The 25,184-nt window shown below is 49.2% G+C and overlaps 2 protein-coding genes across 15 annotated transcripts in view; one reads left to right on the forward strand and one right to left on the reverse strand.

The window, feature by feature from the left end:
* The window catches only part of SPIDR (scaffold protein involved in DNA repair), a 481,415-nt gene extending 463,021 nt beyond the window's left edge, over positions 1–18,394 (forward strand). For 11 of the 14 annotated variants that reach the window (XM_031669954.1, XM_031669955.1, XM_031669953.1 and 8 more), the window contains 6 exons: positions 762–972; positions 1,590–1,742; positions 9,008–9,101; positions 10,959–11,073; positions 11,438–11,491; positions 17,798–18,394. In XM_031669954.1, coding sequence (XP_031525814.1) covers positions 762–972; positions 1,590–1,742; positions 9,008–9,101; positions 10,959–11,073; positions 11,438–11,491; positions 17,798–17,941 — 771 coding nt within the window. In that variant the 3' untranslated portion in view covers positions 17,942–18,394. The remainder of the gene's footprint in view (positions 1–761; positions 973–1,589; positions 1,743–9,007; positions 9,102–10,958; positions 11,074–11,437; positions 11,492–17,797) is intronic. The other 3 variants (XM_031669958.1, XM_031669959.1, XM_031669957.1) reach the window with 2 other exon arrangements.
* A 983-nt stretch (positions 18,395–19,377) lies between these two features.
* Positions 19,378–20,998, reverse strand: CEBPD (CCAAT enhancer binding protein delta). The gene has a single exon (XM_003902718.5). It carries the CDS (start codon positions 20,582–20,584, stop codon positions 19,775–19,777), a length of 810 nt encoding a protein of 269 aa, XP_003902767.2. The 5' UTR covers positions 20,585–20,998; the 3' UTR covers positions 19,378–19,774.
* Positions 20,999–25,184: the final 4,186 nt, after the last annotated feature.

The raw sequence follows: 25,184 nt of genomic DNA on the forward strand, positions 1-25,184 counted from the left end.
CCCAGCTACGCACCACACAAGTGACCTTCTCTGCCCAGTCCTGTTAACCAGCCATGTGGAATCCTCAGCCTGACCACACTGTGCCAGCAACACCAGCTGAACCTCCAACTAGCCACATCCTCAGGCCCTGGCCCTGCTGACCATCTTTGGCCCCATTTGCGTCTACTGAGTCCTAAGCCCTGACCAAAAGGAAGGGGCAGAATACCAGTTTAATGGAAATTGAAAAGGCATTACAAGTTTGGAAGATAAGAAAAAGATGAAAAAATATAGAAGGAAAGAAGAAAAGAAAATAATAAAACCTATTGCAGATGCAACAAATATGTGACACCAGCTTTATACAAAGGCCCTGTACAAAGTCTGAGGGCAAGTAAGATCTGTTCCTAAACCTCAGGAAACTTACAACTGCCCAGAAAGAATAATATGTATGTACTAGACAGGAAACAATGTTGTAATTAACATTGTAAGTATATGAGCAGAGGACCAGGAGGAAAAGAACAGTGGATTCAGCCTGAAGATGTCGGGGGACAAATGGAATGCTGCCAGGGAAGGGTGGCCTGTTCCCAATCAAGGAAGCCTTTAACCAGGTGCAAAGTCGAGGCACCCAGGGCACATGGGGCTAGTGACCAAGATGTGCAAAATCTAGTGTATGTTTTAAAGTATTTTTGAAATAATAAATTGTTAGTATATGTATAACTTTTGCTTTTAAATGCTTTTAAAACATTTTTTGATATAATAATCTTTATTGTGTCTTCAAATTATAGCTGAAGAGTCTGCTTCTTCTGGAGCAAAGGGAGATCTGGCTGCTGGTAACCGATGTCACTCTGCAAACACAGGAGGAGAGTGACCCCAAGCTCCCCAAAACCCTGCTTGTCTATGTGGCCCCCTTGTGTGTGCTGGGCTCTGAAGTCCTGGAGGCACTCGCTGGGGCTGCCCCTCACAGCCTCTTCTTCAAGGACGCTCTCCGTGACCAGGGTGTGCTTGCTTCTCCACAGCTTTGATACAGGGGCGACTGATCGGTGCCCATAGAGTAGCTCTTGTGACCTCTGGATGCCTCCATGTTGCTTGGACGCTGCCAGAACCTTCGCAGAGCCCATCACAGACATGGCCCATGTACCAGCCTCCAGCTTTCACTGACCCTGTAGCGGCTACCTGGGCAGAACCAGCTCCATGGAGATGGCTGTTGCTCACTCCAGAATTGTCTGCTGGTGGCACCCTGTACTGCTGCAGAATCCACAAACAAACCAAAAGCTAGAATATTATAAATGCATATACTTAGATCAGCCATCCCCTTTTTCCAGGATCAAACTAAAATCCTGCCTAAGCTATCTTTTTAAATTTTTATCGAGTCATAATTCACATACCACATAATTTACCATTTGTGGATTGACTTGACTCTCACATTTGAGTGCTTCTTTAGCTTAGCTCACGGGGTTTGGGAATGTGTACACACAATGCATGTGCTGCTGGACACAGTCCCATAACTACACCTTCACCTGCATGACTCGAGGGGTAGCAAAGGAGACTGCCATTATGAGCACAATTCACTTTTTCTTCAAGGCTTCAGTAACCTGAAGTGTCTCTGTCGGCAGGTCGGATTGTCTGTGCTGAACGGACTGTCGTCTTGCTTCAGAAACCCCTTTTGAGTATGGTCTCTGGTGCAAGTTCCTGTGAGCTCCCTGATCCAGTGATGCTTGACAGTCTGGACTCTGCCACACCTGTCAACTCCATCTGCAGTGTTCAAGGTAGGCAGCCGTCTCACAGGAATTGGTGTTTATACTTTCTTAACTATTATACTTTATATTCATTTACTCATTTATTCAACAAGTATTTGTGGAGTGCCTGCCAAGTTCCAGACACTGGATACATAAAGAACAAAAGCAGAAATTGTTCTTGCTATCAAACTCGATTCTGCACAGAAGGAGGTGAATCAGATGAACACAGACAGGCCTATCCTCAGGCTCTGAGTGCTCTAGCCGCTGATACCTGGGCCCACATCTTAGTGGGGAGCTCAGGGAAGGCTTCCCAAAGACAGGAGCCTCAAGCTGAGCTCTGAAGCATAGATGAGACTACTTAGGTCAGGGATGGAGCAGAAGGAACATTCCTGGGAAGAAAGCAGGACTTCGTAAGGCCACTGGCATGAGAAAGCTGCTGAGCAGGCGTGTCCAGAAAGAGGCAGGACAGGCAGCCAGATGGGGGTGGGACTAAGCTGAGGCTGGTGGGCCCACCAGGCTGGTGGTGTCAGGAGTGTGCTTTGTCATTGGTACAGGCAGCCTGGTCTGATGTCCTCCCTGCAGAGCAGAGTGGAGGGGCTGGATGGCATTGGGGGCAGCGGTAGAGAAGGAAATTCAAGGGTGGACTTAGGGAAATCGGCAGGTTAAGTGATGAATTGGGCATAGATGGAGGCAGAAGATATATCTGACGACCTCTGAGCTCCTGGCTTAGATAAGGTGATGGTAGTGCTGTTCATTAAGTAGGATGTGGCAGGCAAGGTCAGCTTTAAGGGGACACTCTCAGTTCTGTCAGGAGAGTTTGCATGTTTTGCATACATCTGAGATGTTTCAGCAGCTGGTTAGATATGCTAGTCTGGAGCTGAAAACAGCATTAATATTTTCTCTTTTTTAACTTTATAAAACTTAGTACTAAAAGTCATACATGGCTAGTGGAACTAGTGAAAAATAAATGAAGAGAAAGTTAACAGCCCGCCCTCTGTCCCCGGCTTTCTGCTGCACTGGCGCATCCAGGAGACACAGCTGCCCGCCTTGAGGGGGTGTGCGTGCTTGCACGTCAGATGATTTACTGCACATTATTCTGCCACTTGCTTCTCTGTAGCAGGAATATCTGTCCAGGTGGGGAGAGAGATCCAACTCAAGAGGTTAATAGTTGCATAGCATCCCCTCATATGAATAAACTCTCCCTCCACTCAGGGACATCCAGGATCTCTCGTGTTTTTGCAGTTATTAAACAAGACTGTAATAAACATTCTTGGACATTGATCCTTAACTGATTTCTGTAAAGGAGGATTTCAGCAGTTTGGGGTTCATGGAGATTTTTAAACAACTTTATTGAGCTATAACTCAGTAATACCCTATAATTCACTCCTTTAAAGTGTTTTTAGTATTCACAGAATTGTGCAAACATCACTACAATCTAATTTTAGAACAAAAACCCACACCTATTATCATTCACGCCCCATTACCACCCACCCTCCCACACCCTAGTCTTAGGAAACCACCAATCTACTATTTGTTTCTATGAAATTTGCCTGTTCTGTTTTTGGGGCGGGGGGGGTTGTTTCTGTTTTTGTTTTTGTTTTTTTTGGTTTGAGATGGAGTCTCTCTCTGTCACTCAGTGACATGCAGTGGCATGATCTCTGCTCACTGCAAGCTCCGCCTCCCGGGTTCACGCCATTCTTCTGCCTCAGCCTCCCGAGTAGCTGGGACTACAGGCGCCCGCCACCATCCCGGCTAATTTTTTTTGTATTTTTAGTAGAGACGGGGTTTCATCATGTTAGCCAGGATAGTCTCGATCTCCTGACCTCATGAGCCACGCGCTTCGGCCTCCCAAAGTGCTGGGATTACAGGCGTAAGCCACTGTGCGCAGCCAATTACTGCAACTTTTAAGTCTTGAAGTTGGGTACTGTCAGTTTTCCAACTTTGTTCTTGTTCTTCAATATTGTCTTGGCTATTCTAGGTCATTTTGCCTCTCCATATAAACTTTAGAATCAATTTGTTGATATCCACAAAATAACTTGATGAGATTTTGATTGGGATAGTGTTGAGTCTGTAGATCAGGTGGGGAAAAACTGACATGTTAATACTAGAGCCTTCTTATCCATGAACATGGAATATCTCTGTGTTTATTTATATCTTCTTTGATATCTTTCAGAAGAGTTTTTTAGTTTTCCTCATACAGATCTTATACATATTTTGTTAGATTTATACTGAAGTATTTCATTTATTTTGTTGCTATTGTAAATAGTATTGTTTTTCATTTCAAATTCCAATCGTTCATTGCATTTCATAGGAAAACAATTAACTTTTTGATATTAACCCTGCAACTTTGCTGTAATCACTTAGTAGTTCCAGTGGTTTTTTGTTGTTTCTTTGGGATTTTCTACATAGAAAACTAAGTCATCTGTGAACAGTTTTCTTTCTTTCTTCTCAATCTGTGTAGCTTTTATTTTATTTTCTTGTCTTACTGCATTAGCTAGGACTATCAGTACCATGTAGAATAGCAGTAGTGGGAACATCCTTGCCCTGTTCTTAATCTTAAGGGTTAACCATGTACTTTCTCACCATTGATTATGATGTTAACCAGAGGGGTTTTGTTGTTCCATTTGCTGGAGATAGTATCACTTTGGAAGAAAATAATATTAGCTCTCCTTCCCTTCTTTTATTACACTCTTCCTTTCCATCTACCTACCTTTGCATCTGCACTTTATATTGTTAAGATTGGTAACATTCTGTTGTATAACTATAATTAAGCTTTGCATACATTTTCTACAGATTGATTCTCAAAGATGAAAATCAATAAATGGCATTTATATTATTATGATTATACAAGTTGAGTATCCCATATCCGAAATGCTTGTAACCAGAAGTGTTTTGGATTTTTTATTGGTTTTTTCATCCCTTTTTTTGAGATGGGGTCTTGCTGTGTTGTCCAGGCTGCTCTCAAACTCCTGGGCATATTTTGGTTTTAATGTTTTTGAGACAGGATCATCCAGGCTGGAGTGCATTGGTGTGATCATAGCTTCCTGTAACCTTGAACTCTTGAGCTAAAGCAATACTCCCACGTCAGCCTCCTGAGTAGCTAGGACTACTGGGATGGCACGCACCACCATGCCCAGTTAATTTTTGTTGTTGTTGTTGTTGAGACAGAGTTTCACTGTGTTGCCCAGGCTGCTCTCAAACTCCTGACCTCAAGTAATCCCCCAGCCTTGGCCTTCCAAAGTGCTGGGATTACAAGTGTGAGCCATTGTGGCTAGCCACATGTCTTTATATAAACAACATATAGTTGGTTCTTGTTTTTCGTTCACTCTGATAGTCTCTGTTATTTAATTTGTGTATTGAGACCATTCTCATTTAAAGTGATTATTCATATAACTGAGATAATGTCAACTGTATTTATAACTGTTTTCTATTTATTGCACGGCTTGTTTCTTTTTTTTTTTTGTCTTCCACTCTCTTTCTAACTATTTTCATTTTTATTGAGCATTATGTTTCCATTTTCTCTTTTCTTTCAAAATATCAATTATACTTTTTTTTTTTTTTTTGGAGACAGAGTCTTGCTCTGTCGCCCAGTCTGGAATGCAGTGGCACGATCTCAGCTCACTGCAAGCTCCGCCTCCTGGGTTTACACCATTCTCCTGCCTCAGCCTCCCAAGTAGCTGGGACTACAAGTGCCCACCACCACACTCGGCTAATTTTTTGTATTTTTAGTAGAGATGGGGTTTCACCGTGTTAGCCAGGATGGTCTTGATCTCCTGACCTCGTGATCCGACCGCCTCGGCCTCCCAAAGTGCTGGGATTACAGGCGTGAGCCACCGCGCCCGGTCCAATTATACTGATTTTTAAGTTTTTCTAGTGGAGTTTGCAATACACTTTACAGCCAATCAAGTCCGCTTCACAGGTAATGCAGGTACCTTATATCAGAGTGTTCCTGATTTCTTTTTTTTTTTCTTTCCCATCCCTTGTAAGACTCCTGTTATGCATTTCACTTACTCAAAAGGTATAATCATTGATTACATTATTGTTATTATTATTTAAATAAGCTATCTTTTCTATCAATTTAGAATTAGAAATGTAAAAGATTTTATTTTACCTTCATTTATTCCTTCTCTAATACTCTTTCCTTCTCTATATAGGTTCAAATTTCTGACATTTCATTTTCCTCATATCTCACCATTTTCATGTACCATTCCCTGTGGGCTTCTTCTGCTTCCAGGCCTGCTCTATAGCTGCCCTGCAGGCCCGCATATAGGGCTCAAGATTTGTAAACAGACTTATCACAGAGGCAGGGCTGAGTGCTGCCAGATCCTTTAATGAGAACCAGTCAACTGGGCATTAAGAGAAAACAAACCCCCAGCTGCAAAATAACAAAGATTATCCAAGCCTCACATGCAGGAATGCCCATAGCAAGGTAGCAGCTAGGCAGTGACCTGCTCCTACACAGTCCTCAGCCTGCACACCTGCCAGCCACGGGCCTGCCCACCTCTATCAAATCCAGGCAAGGCTGGAGTCCTCACTGCTGTTTGGCAATAGCAGTTGCCCCATCTCAGCACCTCAGCCTTGCTCGCTTCTGCCCTGCCGTGGTCCAGAAGGTCTCGGTGATGACATGTCCCCTGCATGGCTCCAAGGGGACCCCTTCACTTCTGCAGCGTTGGTGCTGGGTTTGGGCAGCTCTCTCAACAGCTGAACGAGCTGAGCGTCTGGGTCTCAGATGGCTGAGTACGGAACGTTTTCTCTGAGCAGAGTTTAAAAGGACCCTGAATGTATTCTGAGCATGGAGCAGTCACTCACTAAGAGTTGGCAGCATCCCTCTGTCCATCCAGGCCTCAGTGACGGGGTGAGGGGGAGGCACTCACTCCTTGCTGGTGTCACAAGGCCTCCTCGTCTCTGTTCTCCCTGAGTGGCAGCTCTGGGGTGTGCGGAAATGTCTCTCTGCTGTGTCTTCTGGGGTGAAGTCGTTTGGCAATGCTGGTTTTCCCTCCCTCACTCTGCTCACCACCTCTTTGTCCACCACTCACTAGCGATGGGACCTGGCGCAGGGATGCAGGAAGGGATGCAGTAGGCTCACATCTCTGTGGAAAGAGTGATGAACTCCTGTCTAAACCCAGGCTCCAGCCTCTAAATAGAAGACTTGTGAGCCCTGACTTCTTTCCATCAGGAGATAGGGAGGAAGAGGGTATAGCAGAGTTCAAGTTACTGAAGAAATGTGTGCACCAGGCTGCGGTGAACGCCAGACCCACCCATCCTGAGGTCCCTTTGAAAGGACCTTTTTAAAAAGATGTGTTCGTAGCTAGCAATACACCCTTCCTAAACCTAATTACAAGACATTTCTGCACATAAGCAAAGTAAAGACGTAATGGCAAACTGCTGGCAGGTTCATGAGTATGGTGTCCTCAACCCTGATGTAAACTATCTTTTTCTGTTGCTCCTTTAAGTGAATGTCTTTTGTTTTTGTTTTTGTTTTTTTGAGACAGAGTCTCTCTCTCTCGCCAGGCTGGAGTACAGTGGCGCAATCTCGGCTCACTGCAACCTCTGCCTCCTGAGTTCAAGCGATTCTCCTGCCTCAGCCTCCCGAGTAGCTGGGACTACAGGCACGTGCCACCACACTCAGCTAATTTTTGTATTTTTAGTAGAAATGGGGTTTCATCATGTTGGCCAGGATGGTCTTGATCTCTTGACCTCGTGATCCTCCCACCTCAGCCGCCCAAAGTGCTGGGATTACAGGTGTGAGCCACTGTGCCCAGTCTTAAGTAAATGTTTAATCATACACTTCCCAGCCATCTCTTGAAATTTATTTAGGGTTGCCAGAAAAGATTTCCACAATGGCTTAAGGACCTCAAATGAAATGTATTTCCTCAACTCGTTCCTTATTCTCTAATTGGAAGGAAATTGCTTAATCCCATGTAAATGTAAATGCTATTAACACCCATGGATATCCTAGCATAAAAAGGAACTTTGGCTGGTGGCAGTCTACTTTTTATTAAGGTGGCAGTCATTCAAGCACCAGTAAACCAGTGAGCGGGCCTTTGGTGGGCCTGCAGGCCCTGGGCAGGAGCCAGGCCACGGTGCCAGATATGCTGGGGTCTTGGGGATGCAGCCGCTCCTTTCTCCCCTTGCACCTCCTCATGCGCCTGCCTATTGTGAATTAGTCAACACTGCTTTCCAGCTGCGTTATGAGCCTTTATTGACTTTGCTTTTCATCCCTTTGACCCACTTTGACAATGTCATTAGCTAGGGCAGCCTTTTCAAAATCAAGATCTATTATTTTCATTTTTTAAAAGCCATTCAAGTATGCATTGCATGAATGCACTTTAATAAACCAAGCCTACTCATTCTTATACTTCTGATTTATCCTCTAAAGGTAATTTTTCTCCCAATGTTTGTTCTAGTGGGGAATTAAATTTTTTGCACCAAGAGTGGAAAGGAAGACCCTTCTATTTTTCTAGAAACTCAGATTTTACTTTGTCTTCAAACATCTAATTTCACCACTTTTCAACAAGGACGTCTGCGATTTGCTGGTGTCTCAAGATGATATCTACAGTGCTTCACATCCAAGAAAATCAGACCATCCCAATCCCCAGCAAGCACTGACCAACTGTGCTTGCCCGGCCTCAGCCCTGCCATGGTGTGCAGAGTCCCTGTGCTGAGGTCCCATGTGGCCCACCCTGGTTGCTTTGTGGACCCCCTCACTCCCTTCCTCAGGAAGCCTTCCATGACCCTCTGGGATGCCCAGGGGTGTCTCTGACACACGTCTCAGGTGTCTTTTCCAGTTGTCAATTTACCATTTATTTCATCTTTTTTTTTTTTTTTTTTTTTGGCAGGGGGTGGGGGACAGGATCTTGCCCTGTCACCCAGGCTGGAGTGCAGTGGCATAATCACAGCTCAAACACTCGTTACTGTGTTAAGGAGTCTATATACTATTAATGTGCTACAGAAAAAGCACAGACCTAAATATGCAATATGGGGAATGTTTGAGGGACTGAGGGCCAGCTCAGCTGTGGTGATGTAACTACCTATGCATCTGGAAAAATATCCCAACGAAAATACTTTGGTTAGGTGGTAATATGCAGGCAGGTTTTAAAATGTACTTCTTATTGTTATAATTTTTCTTTGTACAATAAGTGGAAATTATAAAAAGCTTAGGAACATATATATAAACTCACAAGTAAGGAAAAAAATCACGAGGCCCCTCATGTTGCCCTCTGCACATGGAGGAGCAAAGGAGTCGGACAGGGCAGAGCTGCCTCTGAGGTAGGCTTTCCTTCTCTTGGCCCTAGGCACTGTGGTTGGCGTGGACGAGAGCACTGCTTTCTCATGGCCTGTGTGTGACATGTGTGGCAACGGGAGATTGGAACAGAGGCCGGAAGACAGGTAAGGGGACAGGGGCTGTCCTGAAAGCCCTAGAACCCAAAGGGCACAGAAGCAACCCAGCCCCCAGAACCTGGGCCTTGCTGCCTCAGGTGACTCCCTCGAGAGCTCAAGGGGCAACCTCCGCCTCTGCTGAGCGGCAAGGGAAGAGGCCCCTGGGGCCCGGTGGTTTTTCCTTACTGAGATTTCTGCTATTTCTTGCAGCTGCTCCTGTTATGAGATAGAAGTGCTGGGTTTGTCCCCACCCCCTTTATTATCAGTCAGGAGAATTTAAAAAACAGGACAAACATGAATAAGTGAGAAAAACTTGGTGACTATATATAGCCTGGTTTTTGTGAAAGGTGCAGATGTTTACAGAGACCACATTTACAGTGAGCAGCTGCTGGACAGATGTCCCTACCCACCCCATTGTGCTGCCCTCCCTCAGGGTCTGGGCCGGTGTCAGTGCAGTGCAGTCCATCCCTGTGAAGTCAGTCCTCCGGCCTCCCAAGTGCAGTGTCATGTGATAGAAAGGGACAGGCTCATTACTTTTCTGCTCCTTAAAAAGCAAAGAGGTGGCCAGGTACAGTGGCTCACGCCTGTAATCCCAGCACTTTGGGAGGCCAAGGCGGGCGGATCACGAGGTCAGGAGATCGAGACCATCCTAGCTAACACGGTGAAACCCCGTCTCTACTAAAAATACAAACAATTAGCCGGGTGTGGTGGCGGGCGCTTGTAGTCCCAGCTACTCGGGAAGCTGAGTCAGGACAATGGTGTGAACCCGGGAGGCAGAGCTTACAGTGAGCCGAGATTGCGCCACTGCACTCCAGCCTGGGCAACAGGGTGAGACTCTGTCTCCAAAAAAAAAAAAAAGCAAAGACACTGGCACGGTGGCTCACGTCTGTAATCCCAGCACTTTGGGAGGCTGAGGCAGGCGGATCACGAGGTCAGGAAATCCAGACCATCCAAAAATTAGCTGGGCGTGGTGGTGTGTGCACGTAATCCCAGCTGCTCGGGAGGCTGAGGCAGGAGAATCTCTTGAACCAGGGAGTCAGAGGTTGCAGTAAGCTGAGATCGCACCACTGCACTCCAGCCTGGTGACAGAGTGAGACTCTGTAATCCCAGTACTGTGGGTGAGGGGATCCACCTGCCGAGGCAGGTGGATCACTTGAGGTCAGGAGTTCAAGACCAGCCTGGCCAAGACGGTGAAACCTCATCTCTACTATTAATTTTAAAAATTAATTTTAAAAATACAAAAATTAGCCAGGCATGATGGCACACACCTGTAGTCCCAGCTACTCAGGAGGCTGAAGTGGGAGAATCTCTTGAACCAGGGGGAGGTGGAGGTTGCAGTGAGCTGAGATCACGCCACTGCACTCCAACCTGTGTGACAGAGCGAGAGCGAGACTCCATCTCAAAACAAAACAAAGCAAAGAGCAAATGTCTTCTTGGCACGCCTAGGCTGGTGGCCTTACACAAGCCATCACTAGACCGCGTGGAAGAGATGAGCGCATGTGCAGGCATGCATGGTAGCACAAAACAGTGACTGTGCTGGCAGCTGAGAGCCGACTTTCTCTCCCAGGCCAGGGGGGCAGCCTGACACCTGGCCTCCCAGGCCCTGACTTCCCTTCCTGGGAGGCTCAGCATCCCCTCCTCTGCTCCCCTCATCAGCCTCCAGCCAGTGCTACTCGAAGCTGATGTTCATCCCTTGGACAGGCTGAGTCCAGGCAGCTGCAGGCCTGTCTCAGAAACTTGATTCTGAGAGTAAAGCCCCATTTTGTATCTCAGCAGACACTCAGGTTTAGGAAAATATCTCCCACTGGAGCTTTCCTGACCTGTGCCTCCCGGGGCCTTGTCTTTCTTTGGCTTTTCATGTACCAGAGGCGCCTTTTCCTGTGGGGACTGCTCCCGGGTTGTCACATCTCCTATTCTCAAGAGGCACCTGCAGGTCTTCCTGGACTGCCGCTCAAGACCCCAGTGCAGAGTGAAGGTCAAGGTAGGAACCAGGCCAGAGCACGCACTCACTCCTAGCTCACTCCAACATAGGGAAGGTGAGACCGAGCTGAAGCAGGTGCACGTCCTTCTCACATCTGCAGAGGCACTGGGACCTCGGCTGGGATGGGTTGCATCTGGAGCTCCCTCTAGGTCCTAGGAGCTTCCCTAGGAAAGGTGGGAGGATGCATCCTGTGTGAACACAGTCTCTCCATGTTAAAACACATCTTTGACCTAAGACTGTGAGACCGAAGCTCTGAAGACAGGTGGTTTGGAGGTAACATGTTAATTTTTGGGAATGAGTGATTTAACTTGAGCGCTTACTGTACTGGAAGAAGTTTAACCCAGCCCTGCTTCTGCTCTTGCAGCTGTTGCAGCGCAGCATTTCCTCCCTGCTGAGGTTTGCCACCGGTGAAGATGGGGTAAGTGTAGGGGGCCCAGCCCAGGGGTCCCCACACTCGGTAGCCTGCATGAGCAACTCATCCCCAGAGGAAGCCCCCACTCCCAAATGTGTTCCATTACAACCCATCCCACTAGGAAGTGGTGTAGATACTCGAGAGTGAAATGCAGATACGTCTGCCATTCAGGCTGATGGGTTCCTTTCCTCTGTGGGAATGAGGTTATTTTGGATCATCCTTAAGGTAGATGCAGGAAGCTGTCCCCTGGCTTTTTGTTTTGTTTTGGTTTTTGTTTGTTTGTTCCTTTGTTTTGAGACAGAGTCTCATTCTGTGTCTAGGCTAGAGCACAGTGGCATGATCTCAGCTCACTGCAACCTCTGCCTCCCAGATTCAAGCGATTCTCCTGCCTCACCCTCCCGAGTAGCTGAGACTATAGGCATGAGCCACCACTCCCAGCTAATTTTTGTATTTTTAGTAGAGATTGGGTTTCACCATGCTGGCCAGGCTGGTCTCGAACTCTTGACCTCAGGCGACCCTCCCGCCTTGGGCTTCCAAAGTGATGAGATTACAGGCATGAGCCGCTGTGCCCACCCTGGCCCCTGGCTTTGATTACAGAAACACATTTTTGAGGTTGGAGTCCTACTGTCAAGGTGTCATGTTAATTGAATGGAATTCCCCAAGATGCTTTTTTTTTTCTTTCTTTTTTTAAACACTGGGTATTCCAGACTCTGAATAACCGGCAATGTGACTGTCCTGCCCTGAGAGTCACTGTGGTGAAGCTTAGTAAAGCAGGGTGGCTCCTCCAAGAAAAGTCACCTAAATATATAATTGATGGGCCAAAGAGTTTCTGCTGTGTGAAATTTGACCCTCATAAATGAGACATCTGTCCTGGAGATGCCACCTGTGTCGTGTCAAAGCCATCTAAAAGCACCACAAGTGGCTCATGGAATAGCCACAGAAAGGGACCAGGGACTCAGTGGCCCCTGGGCACAGCCCCAGTTCACAAGAGACATCTGGAACCAGAGAGGGCTCCACATCCAGGGAGCTGACTTGGGCCACACTGGAAGGGAGTGTGGTGACTGGGGAGGCCAGTCATGCCTGGAGCTCTGTGGTCAAATAGGGGTCTTTGTCTAATGGGTCCTCATGGCCAGAGTCTAGCCAGAATATTTTATTTTATTTTTTTTAGGCAGAGTCTTACTCTGTCATCCAGGCTGGAGTGCAGTGACACAACCATAAGCTCACTACAGCCTCGAACTCCTGGGCTCAAACGATTCCCCCGCCTCAACCTCCCAAGTATCCAACCCAAATTTGTGGTGATTTGACCTGTCCTATGGAGACTCCTCCCTGCCCCACTACCCCTGCCACCCTCTCGCCCACTGCACCTCAGGAGGGGCCAGCAGCCCCGTGAGGCAGAGCAGCAGTTTGTCCTCTCTCATCTAAACCATGTCTATCAGAGTTGGATTAAATTGGAACATGGATAAGTCTATGAGCGGGAGCTTTGAGGATCACAAGTGACTACACACTAGAATCACCTGCATGCCCTAAAGAGTTTCTGCTCTTGGGCTGGGCATGGTGGCTCATGCCTGTAATCCCAGCACTTTGAGAGGCCGAGGCGGGCAGATCACCTGAGGTCAGGAGTTCAAGACCAGCCTGGCCAACGTGGTGAAACCACATCTCTATTAAAAATACAAAAAAATTAGCCGGGGGAGGTGGTGCGCATCTGTAACCCCAGCTACTTGGGAGGCTAAGGCAGGAAAATCACTGGAACTGGGGAGGTAGAGGTTGCAGTAAGCCGAGATTGTGCCATACTCCAGCCTAGGCGACAGAGCAAGACTGCAGCTCAAGATTAAAAAAAAAAAAAAAGCTTCTGCTCCTTCCTGGCACAACACCCACCAGCTTTAAAGCTCCTCAGTGTCCCCGAGCTCCAGCTCGGAACTGTCCCTGAGCTGCTGCACACAGGGATTGATGCTGAGGCTGGACTCATCAGCAAGTGTTCCCCAGTGGTACAAAAGGTGAGTCATCACCACGGGCCAGGAAGTGAGCCTACCACATTCTCACGTTTCCCCCTTCAACCTCCCAATGTCCCAGCAAGGTAGTGCCCATATTTCCCTGCTAGGGGGATGAGTGCAGTGCCCAAGGCAAAGACATCCCACAGAGGGAAAGTCATTGTTGCCCCACAGAGTGACCACCTACAGAGTTGGGAGCCAGCCCAAGGGGCATAATGGGGAGCAGCATATGTGCTTTTCTGTCCTTAAGGAAGTTTAAGTGTATAACAGGCAACCGACCACACAGCTGTGCCTGTCGGCCAATTCCTTGTCTCCTTGTCTGAGTCCTGTGGGGAGGGAGGAAGAAAGGAGGAGGCAGTGCCCAGAAAGTGGGGAACTGCCCACAGCTGATGGAGTAGAAGTTTCCAACTAGCAGGGTTTGAGTAGGTGCTAAAGATGGCAGATCTGAGTTTTCAGGGAACGCATCTTGATGGAGAATGTTGGGAGAAAGCATTAGAAATGCGCATTTGAGAACGCATGACAAAATGAACCAAAACCCACAGCCTCAACAGATTCAACCAACAACACCTGGGCATGGCACACAGCTCTCCAGCTGCTCCATACTACTCAGAAGGGCGGGGCAGTGCTGTGGCAGCAGCTGCCTGCTGGGCGTAGCTGGTCACCATCCAGGAAGCCTCCAGCAATGGACAGTGCTTGACACCCCTTCCAATCCCCACTCCTCTTTAGAGATCCAGAGACCAGGAACCCTGGCAGAAATCCTCCTTCCTTCACTTGGTTTCCTTCTGGCTAAGGCGCTTGTTCCTCCTATACATTTAACTTGTCAACTAGAATATTCCCATAGGTAAAAGCCCTGCTTATAAAGAGCTCAAAGGTGTGTGTACCTAAGTGCACATGTGTGCACGTTGTGCAGTGTGTGTGCTTCAGAGCACTTTTGCCCATGCGCATGTGTCCACTTGACTATGCTATGTATGCACATATGCTTGACATATGCATACATGGGTGTATGTGTGTGCATATGTGTATGTGTATGCATTGGGTGAGGGCCAGAGGGTGGCAGCGGCCTTAATATCACCTTTTTGGGTGCTCTGGTTTCAGGGCTAACACCAGTGACTGTGGGGTAAGTTCCAAGCCTGGAAGTAGACAACTTAGGAGGCTCTTTACCCCATGCCCAGCTCTACTCACAGTGGCTGATCAGGTCTTTACTGCAGATCTGGAAAGAAGCTGATAGAAGATGGGTACCAGAGGGGCCTAGGTAGAGACGTTAGCTGAGAGACACCCAGTATGGATTCTGTCAGTTTTCTGGGTGAGCATGCACATTCACCAAAATTCAGAGAATCAAACTGGGGCTTTCCACAAGATCCGTGACTCCATTCCCTGGGGCAAATGTACTGTTTCGGTTAAGGTATGTGAGTGTTAAGCTTTATGCCTGTACTGTAATGTGTTCAAGCTGCAGATGTGAAAACAATAGGATTGTCTGTAGTTGTGCATCTCATTTCTCAATAGTAACATTATTGTAACATGGAACTTGAAGTTTGTTTCCTTAGCTTTCAGAAAAGGAAAAGTTAAAGGAACATGTATAGTGATTTTTTAAGAGAGAGCACATTTTATACCTGTGCAGACACACATTCATATGAATAGTGCTTGGGAGTCTGCTGATATAGTTGTTTAACCCTCTCCATGTTAATTTCTCCCACACATAAAAGATTTATTACTTGGGCACAGTGGCTGACACCTGTAATCCCAGCACTTTGGGAGGCCCAGTCGGGCAGATCACCTGAGGTCAGGAGTTTGAGACCAGCCTGGCCAACATGGTGAAAACTCATCTCTCTTAAAAATACAAAAATTAGCCAGCATGGTGGTGTGTGCCTATAATCCCAGCTACTTGGAAGGCTGAGGCAGGAGAATTGCTTGAACCCAGGAGGCAGAGGTTGCAGTGAGCAGAGCTCACACCACTCCATTCCAGCCTGGGTGACAGAGCAAGACTCAGTCTCAAAAATAATAATACTAAAAAATTTTAAACTCCATTTACAAATAATATAGCCAAACCTAACATTTTACAAATAAATGATTTTTTTGCTGGCTTTTTCCAAGTCAGAATTGTGTACTTTTACTCCAGAAGACCACAGGGTCATCTGTTTCACACTTGCACAAACATGCAAGACTAACTGAAACTGTAAGACAACAGAAGGGTATCCAGCATGCCGCCTCCACCCTCCCTCCCCGTGCAGTGACCCCCTGCTTCTGCTTCTGTACCCACTGGTGTCCCCTCCAGTCCAGCAGCCTGGAGACTCTGTCCTGCTCACTGCCATCTCTTCAGTGACAGGCCCGCATGGGCTCCTAATAAACCCCTTAATATCACCTTTTCGGGTGCTCTGGTTTCAGGGCCAACACCAGTGGACTGTGGGGTAAGTTCCAAGCCTGGAAGTAGACAACTTAGGAGGCTCTTTACCCCATGCCCAGCTCTACTCACAGTGGCTGGGAGCGAGTAAGCAGCTGCACTTGCTGTCCATGCCACCTCGGAGCCCTTGGAAGGCCTCAGCTTCCATCGCCAAGTTCCGTCTCTTCACCTGTCTTGACCAGTAACACCCACTGCCCCTATCATTACATTAAACCATTCTGTTGACTTTATTCTTTTTCACCAAGGAAGCCAAAATTCTTTTTTTTTTTTTTTTTTTTTTTGAGACGGAGTCTGGCTCTGTTGCCCAGGCTGGAGTGCAGTGGCCGGATCTCAGCTCACTGCAAGCCCCGCCTCCCGGGTTCATGCCATTCTCCTGTCTCAGCCTCCCGAGTAGCTGGGACTACAGGCGCCCGCCACCTCGCCCGGCTAATTTTTTTTTTGTATTTTAGTAGAGACGGGGTTTCACCGTGTTAGCCAGGATGGTCTCGATCTCCTGAACTCGTGATCCGCCCGTCTCGGCCTCCCAAAGTGCTGGGATTACAGGCTTGAGCCACCGCGCCCGGCCAGCCAAAACTCTTGACAAAACACAGTGAATAGGCACCATGCCTGTCTTACAAATGGGAAAATAAAAGTCCCCCCACGAGTTGGCATCAGTAGCGTTCACATCCCCGACTGATCCTGACATTTATTTTTACAAAACAAACCATCTCAAAACTTGGTGGCATCAATATTCATTCTGTGCACAGAACTCTTGTTTGGACAGGGCTCCATCAGGATAGCTCCCCTTGGCTCCACTGGGCATTAGCGGGTGCCTCCAAGGTTGGCAGGAGTCACTGAAGGCTCCTATGTCCAGGCTGCAGCTCTGGCTGGACTCCCTCACAGCATGTGTGGATCCCAAGGGCCAGCTGGAAGCTGGGCACTTTTCCTAACCAAGCGTGGAACATCACTTGGTGTCCCTTCCACTGCACTCTGTTCATGAGAAGCCAGACACTGAAGCCAGCTCAAACTCAGGGAAAGGCAGTGAGACACGCACCTTTGAAGGGAAGGGCACCAAGGAGCCACACTCTGCCTGCTTTGGCCACACTGTCTGGCTTCTCCATCCTCAGTCTCTTTGGCCATGACACCATAATGATGGGAGGGGTGAGTTAACAGACACCAAACAGAACTGCTGTAGCAACTGCCAAGTGCCTTGCACAGAGGAGGGGTGTGGGGTGCCCGTGATACTACACTGCAAGTGGCGTTTCCTTCTAGGGCTTTAATCTCCCAGAAAGACAGAGATGCAATATCTCAGTGCTTTTGAGCCTTTATTTTCAACCCTACCCGCAGCAGCATAATGCAGCTTGATCTATAATGGGGTGCACCACACCCTCTCAGCTTCATCAGGGCTGGGGGCCAAGGACTCCCTGTACCTGTCTCATCTGGAGATGAAACTCACCTGGGACTAACCAAAAAGAATTTGAAGAAAAAGCAAAGTCTCATTACAAAAACACAGATGTTAGCTCAGTTTAACTCTAGAAGAAATGGGATCCTATTAAGGAAGGAAGTTTGGGGCAAAGCACCAGGAAATCCCTTGACCGGAAGTGTTGCTAGATTGAGGAAGTGTCCTAAAGGAAGTGGGAGACAGCTGTGGGCACTGTGTGCCCAGCCCTGGCCTTCCCAGCAGAGCCTGTGTGCATCATGTCCCACCCAAGTAAAAATAGAATTCATTTACCAAAATGGGGTAGTTCCTTCACTTGCTAAAATAAATGGATATATATATATGTAATGGCTCTTCATTTGTTTCTCTTTCCTACCACTGTTCTCAGCCATTTGAGGCGTGACAGGTTGTGGACTGGGGAAACCCACTCTGGCTCTGGTTTTCCGTGTTGTTGGAAACAGTATGTCCCAGGCTGTTTGCTTTAACCAGCGTGCCTTTTATCCCTGCAGAGCTACGAAGTGAAGAGTGTCCTGGGAAAGGAGGTGGGGTTGTTAAATTGTTTCGTCCAGTCCGTAACCGCCCACCCGACCAGCTGCATTGGATTGGAGGAAATCGAGCTTCTGAGTGCAGGAGGGGCCTCTGCAGAACACTAGCAGTTGCCGCAGGATCTGTGAACTTTGCAATGTGGCTGCAAGGGTGGTGGTGGTGGTGGTGATTTGGGGTAGTTACTTGTTAACTATGGACACAGTGAATGTAGTTTACGATCTTGAAACATATTTTTCTGGGGAAATGTTAAGATATAGTTTTGTGAACTGTAAATCAAAATACATTTTTCTACAGTTTTATGTTTTTTCTGCAAATTTAAGAACATATTTACTTTTCACATTGAATCTTAAGCTTAAGCTCTTCATTTGGTATTCAGGCAATATATGAGAAGAAAAAATTTTGTTCATTTGTAATTTTAACAAGTTGAACATTTTACCAGGATTGAGCATGTTTTTCTTACAGTATTTGTTTTAACATTCCCCCAAAGAATACCCTGCAAAGCGTAAACCTTTGCCCCATACTTATTACTGTTCTATTACAATAAATGTCAAACTTAAGCACTTCGCAGTTCACTACTTTTTGGAAAATGTTCTAGGGAACTGTATCAGAGGTGAAACTGTTACCCATAAAGTGTAGCTCTCTGAACCGGTCTGATCGTCGCTCTGCTGAATGGTGGTGGGGATAGCTGGCTCCACCACACACCTGTTTAATCAGGCTGGGTAATGTGCACGGAGAGCAAAGATCACAGACTAAGGAACAGTCCCTTATCATTTGCTTTGCTGGCAAAGATTTAAACCAAGAATTAATCATCTTTGGACACTATATTTTGTTGCCTTCCTCATAGAAATAAAATCATGACAGGCCATGGTTAATAAGAAACGTAGCAGCCTACGACCAAGAAATGGTGCCTAATACCAAGTGTTCCTGGGGTAAAGGCAGAAGGCTTTTTTAAAATTAAATCTTAAAACATTGCAATTACAGGCAAGACAGCTGGTCTTAAAAGCAGTTTTGTGACTGCCCTTTTAATCCACTACAGGACTATTCCGGCTTTTCTGGAGCACTTTTGAAAATCTTCTTGACTCTGTCCACAAGACTGAGGAAAGTGAAAGCAAAGTCCCGGGAAAGTGGGAGATGATTCAGCCGGGCTTCTGCCCTTCGCCCCTCCAGCAGCCTCTACAGTTAGGGAGCTCTTGGACTGTTCTTAGCAGGGGCCCCCCAAACAGCCAACCCTTCCCCATGTCTTGGGGAGCGCACCTTCTGCTGGAAAACTGCTAGCTTACCTGAGCTCAGCCGTGCTCCACCAAGCTTAAGCAAGTTAAATAAAACTAGGAGGGAGCCTTTAGCGCGTTTCAAAAGCGACACAGACCTCTCCTGAGCAGCTCAGGCCTACTGCCCATCCCCCCGCCCGCACACACACACACACCTGGCGCCCGGGCTCCCTGGTGCTCGCTGGCTGCGGGTCCGGAACGCACCCTTCCCCAGCCGGGTCCTGCGCCACCGACGGGCGGGCGGGCGGGAGTCACTGCGAATATAGGAAGCAAGGGCGGTTTCAAATGCTGCTTTATTCTTACGAATACTGTAAAAATTAATATAAAAAAGTGAGCATGCTCAGTCTTTTCCTCTTATCTACAATACAAAGGGTTTGTCTGAAAAGTCTTGGTTTTTTCTTTTTACAAATGTACCTTAGCTGCATCAACAGGAGTAAGATGTAGAAAAAGCTACCATTACAAAAATAATTTAAGGGAAAATAAACACGTTTAGCTTCTCTCGCAGTTCAGTGGTGGTAAGTCCAGGCTGTAGCTTCTTTGCGCTCGTATGTCCCAAGAAACTGCAGCGGGTGCCCGGTGGCTCTGGCTGCGCCGGGGCACGGCGCGCTCCGCTCCGGGCCGTCGGGTCTGAGGTATGGGTCGTTGCTGAGTCTCTCCCGCCCCGGCCGCGCGTTACCGACAGTCTGCGGTCCCGGCGGCCGGCAGGAAGGGCGGGCTGGGCAACTGCTTGAAGAACTGCCGGAGGCCGGCCAGGTCCCGCGTGAGCTGCTCCACGCGCTGGTGCAGCTTCTCGTTCTCGGCCGACAGCTCCACCAGCTTCTGCTGCATCTCCTGGTTGCGCCGCTTGGCCTTGTCGCGGCTCTTGCGCACCGCGATGTTGTTGCGCTCGCGCCGCTGCCGGTACTCGGGGCTGCCGCGGTCCGGGCCCCTCTTGCCGGCGCTCTTCTCCCGGGCGGGGCCGGGCGCGGGTGTCGGCCCGGGGCTGCTGCGCGGCGGCTCCGGCGACGTGGGCGGTGTGGGCTGCCCTGCGGCCGCCAGGCTCACCACGGTCTGTGCGCACGCGGCCACCTGCGCGGGCAGCAGCGACCCGGGCGCGTCGCCGTCGCCCCAATCGGGCTCGCGCTTGAGCGGGCGCGGAGCGGCGGGGCCCGGGCCCAAGGGGCGCGCGGGGCCGCCGGGCAGAAGCTCCAGGGGTCCCGCGCCGCCCGCCTTGTGATTGCTGTTGAAGAGGTCGGCGAAGAGCTCGTCGTGGCACAGCTCCAGGGTGGGCACGGCGGCCATGGAGTCGATGTAGGCGCTGAAGTCGATGGCGCTCTCGTCGTCGTACATGGCGGGGGCGGGGGCCCCTGGCTCGCCTAAGGCCCCCGGCTCGGCCCCGCGTCCCGGCTTGCCAGCTCGGCCCGGCTCGTAGAAGGGCGCAGGCTCCGCAGGCCAGGGCGCGCCGCGCGCCGGGCCGTCCAGGCTGAAGAGCGCGGCGCTCATGGCGGCGTCGGGCCGGGCTCTGCGTCCAAGCGCGGCTGTCACCTCCCTGGGCCCAGCCCCGCCGCCTTTTCTAGCCCCGGCTGACGTGCACGCCCCGCCCCGGCTCCGGCACAGCGGGGGCGCCCCAGGGCCGCGGGGGAAGGGGCGGGGGCGCCCTGGGAGACCCCCGGAGCTGCCCCGAGCCTTCCAGGGGCACGTCCTCTCTCTGCTCCTCCCCTGGACCCCCTCCCAGACCCGCGGGACCCCCAGGCGCGTTGCAGTAGGGTGCGCGCGCTAGTGCCCCCTCCCCGGCACGGGCCGGCCCGCGCTGCGCTGCTGGGAATGACACTCCCTCTGCCCGCACTCCAGGGCCTTCTCTCCTTCCTGTTTGTGGGCTTGGAACCTCCTCGCTCCTAGGGGCTGGGAGTGAAATCAAAACCAGGACTTGGCCACAGCGCGCGCGCCCCAGGCCGGCTCCTGTCGCCGGAGGGCGGGGGGTGGGGACAGGTGGGAGAGGACCCGTGCGTTCAAGGATGCCCCCCGACCGTGGGCACGAGTGTGAGACCCTCGCCCCGCGCCTCCACCGTGGGACCAGATGCGGGAAGAGGCGCGGGGGACGGGACGTGGGGACAGCCACAGCCTCGTCGTAAGGTCCCCAGGCGGCGGCCTGGCAGACGGGGAGGGCTGCCAGCACCGCACTCGGGCGCCTCAGGTAATGCGGCCCGGTTCTCGCTGCTCTCCTTGGAGGTCCCGGGTCCGGCCGGCCCTGGGGGTCGAGGCCCAGCGACGCGGCTGCTGCGTCCTGGCCGAAAGGGCGGCGCGACCCCGTCGCCAAAAGCAGAGCAGATGAGGGAGACGCAGTCACGACATCGTGTCCTCCGCCGGCCCCTCGAGGTGCGGGCTCTCCCGCCGCACGCCACTCCCCGACCCCGCAGAGCCCAGCGCCCCCCGCCAGCTCCCGCGCCCGCGTCTCTTCCAGGTCTACGGGAGCAGTGCCATCGTGTGGCAGTATCTGCGTTAGACCTGTTTTTAGTTCCAGGCTCTTTCCCTGTTAAGTATTCCAAAAAAGTGCCTTGAACGTAAAGTAGTTGGGTCCCTTTTGGGAGACAGGTAAGATATCTACCAGTAGCTATAGCAGGGTGCAGATGGGCCTTGGCTCATGATGGGGTTACATCCCGGTAGACCCATCGCACACTGAAAATGTCTTAAGTAAGGATGGGCTTTGTCATGTGTCCTGCAATTTGAGGCAGGCATTTCTGGTCAGACCCATTTATTATTTTGAATTTAAAATATAGGTTTTTTCAGCCGGGCGCAGTGGCTCATGCCTGTAATCCCAGCAGTTTGGGAAGCTGAGGTGGGCGGATCACTTGAGGTCAGGAGTTTGAAACCAGCCTGGCCAACATGGTGAAACCCTATTTCTACTAAAAATACAAAAATTAGCCAAGCATAGTGGCGCGTGCCTGTAATCCCAGCTCTTCAGGAGGCTGAGGCAGGAGAATCGCTTGAACCTCTGAGCCAGAGGTTGCAGTGAGCCGAAATCGTGCCATTGCACTCCAACCTGGGCGACAGAGCGAGACTCCGTCTCAAAAAAAAAAAAACTGAAATGGGATCTCACAATGTTGTCTAGGCTGGTTTCAAACTCCTGGGCTTAAGAGATTCGCTGGCCTCACCCTCCCAAAGTGCTGGGATTACAGGCGTGAGCCACCATGCCCGACCCAAATCTATTAACTCACTATCCCTAGTCACACCTGCTCCATGTCGAGTCTCTTCCTCCGTAGGCCTCTCACCAGATCTGCGTCGAAACACCAAGCCCTACTAACTGTGCGCAGTTTCTGCAGTCAGTTCCAGAGGTCATTTCTAATGTTGCATTATGGGATATTTAATAGGTTTCCTAAAGAACAAACGTATTTCTTTAGAGTGACTCAGAGGGTACGCAATGATGATGTCACACAATTACCTATTAAGACTTGAATCCAGCAATGCATATAAGTGTGGACTTACACACATCCAGAAAAAGTTCTAGCACAATTTTTTTCGTTCTCATATATTTAAGAAGCCACAGAAACACTATTAAAGCCCTCCCTAATCACTTAGGGAATGCAAAATAAATATTTATAAGGGATAACCGTATCCTCCTAAAAACAACTCAGACTATTTTCAGTGAGATGATTTACTGATTCCGATAGTCAACATAATTACTTTTTATTTTTATTTTTGAGACGGAGTCTCGCTCTGTCGCCAGGCCTGAGTGCAGTGGCATGATCTCAGCTCACTGCAACCTCCACCTCCCGGGTTCAAGCGGTTCTCCTGCCTCAGCCTCCCCAGAAGCTGGGATTACAGGCGCATGACACCACCCCGGCTACTTTTGTATTTTAAGTAGAGACGGGGTTTCACCGTGTTAGCCAGGATGGTTTCGATCTTCTGTCCTCGTGATCCACCTGCCTCCGCCTCCCAAAGCTACATTTATTAACACTAAGTTGAGTTTATGTGACAGTGATGCATATTGAGGTGCTTTACAGGAAGTGGTTAGAAAGTGCTTGCCGGCCGGGCGTGGTGGCTCAAGCCTGTAATTCCAGCACTTTGGGAGGCCGAGGCGGGCGGATCACGAGGTCAGGAGATCGAGACCATCCTGGCTAACATGGTGAAACCCCGTCTCTACTAAAAATACAAAAAACTAGCCGGGCGTGGTGGCGGGCGCCTGTAGTCCCAGCTACTCGGAGGCTGAGGCAGGAGAATGGCCTGAACCTGGGAGGCGGAGCTTGCAGTGAGCCGAGATCGCGCCACTGCACTCCAGCCTGGGTGACACAGCGCGAGACTACGTCTCAAAAAAAAAAAAAAAAAAAAGAAAGTGCTTGCCTAGGCCTGGCGCAGTAGCTCACACCTGTAATCCCAGCACTTTTGAGAGGCCGACGTGGGCGGATCACCTGAGATCAAGAGTTCAAGACCAGCCTGGCCAACATGGTGAAACCCTGACTCACAAAAATACAAAAATTAGCCGGACATGATGGCAGGTGCCTTGTAATCCCAGCTACTTGGGAGGCTGAGGCAGGAGAATCGCTTGAAACCTAGAGGCGGAATTTGCAATGAGCCAAGATCACACCACTGCACTTCAGCCTAAGCAACAGAGTGAAACTCCGTATCAAAAAAAAAAAAAAAAAGGCCGGGCACGGTGCCTCACACCTGTAATCCCAGCACTTTCGGAGGCCGAGGCGGGCAAATCACAAAGTCAGGAGATGGAGACCATCCTGGCTAACACTGTGAAACCCCGTCTCTACTAAAAACACAAAAAATTAGCCAGGCGTGGTGGCAGGTACCTCTAGTCCCAACTACTAGGGAGGCTGAGTCCAGCCTGGGCGACAGAGCAGGACTCCGTCCCCAAAAAAAAAAGAAAAAAAAGAAATTCAGGAGGTTGAAAACTGTTAAAATGTGTTTGAGTTAATATATGCTGTTAATATATGCTCTTGGAGTCCAAAAGCCAGTCTGACTTCCCTTCATTCATAGGATGAAGCTGACCATAATTCAGCTGTCTCTCATCCTAGGGATCATATTTGGATACTTCAGATGGCAGAAGAGCAGTTCTGCTCCAAATTGCAGTCTGAAAAAGTAAAACATTTTTGAGCACTGCTCTCTAAACGTAAATATGAAATTAAGTTTCAAGAGATGGGAAACTTTTTAGTGCTTTCTTCAGATTTTTATTCTCAACTACCAGATTAGATGGTTTTGTTTACCTTCTGCCTTCAGGCTATTCTAACTTTACGGCTTGTTTTTCTGTTTTTGTGTCACAGTAGGATTTTTTTTTTTTTTTTTTTAAGATAGAGTCTTGCTCTGTTGGCCAGACTGGAGGACAGTGGCACGATCTTGGCTCACTGCAACCTCTGTCTCCCGGGCTCAAGCAATTCTGCCTCAGCCTCCTGAGTAGCTGGGATTATAGGCGTGTGCCACCATGCCCAGGTAATTTTCAGTACAGAAGACGTTTCACCACGTTGGCCAGGCTGGTCTCCCATTCCTGACCTCAGGTAATCTACCTGCCTTGGCCTCCCAAAGTTCTGGGATTACAGTCATGAGCCACCACACCCGGCCATGAAATTTTTATATGTTACATGTTTATATCCAAAAATACTGACTTTTTTAGGATGAACCTTATTGCCAATGTGTGAGTTTGGAAAAGGAAGGACAAGAGTCAAAGGGACAAAATTATTGGTTGTTGGGGTCACGCACCCCTCATGCTATTAAAGCATGCGCATGTCATTGAAACCTGCTGTGATTGGTAACAATTTATATGTGTGCTTCAGCTTCTAGAATCTAAGAGGCTGAGTCCCCAGATTGTAAAGTAGCCAGAGCTGACAACAGGCATTGGATTCTGTGGGTTGGGTGTCCCACCTGCCAAATACCTGCTCACATTCTCCACAACAGAAAAGGAAAAGCAGTTTGTCTTCCCAGCCTACGTTTTCATCAGGTGGATTCATCCCTCCCTGGCCCACACCCGGCAGCCCCTCTGCCAGCCTCCTTGCACCCCAGGTCCCCAGCTGCCTCCTTGGTGACAGTGATGCTGCAGCTGCACCTGCACCCAGGAAGGGTGCAGCAGGTCTGGACTCACAGCTTGCTCTCCCTGTCCAATCCG

The sequence above is a fragment of the Papio anubis genome, chromosome 8 (genome assembly GCF_008728515.1).
Source record: "Papio anubis isolate 15944 chromosome 8, Panubis1.0, whole genome shotgun sequence".
NCBI lineage: Eukaryota > Metazoa > Chordata > Mammalia > Primates > Cercopithecidae > Papio > Papio anubis.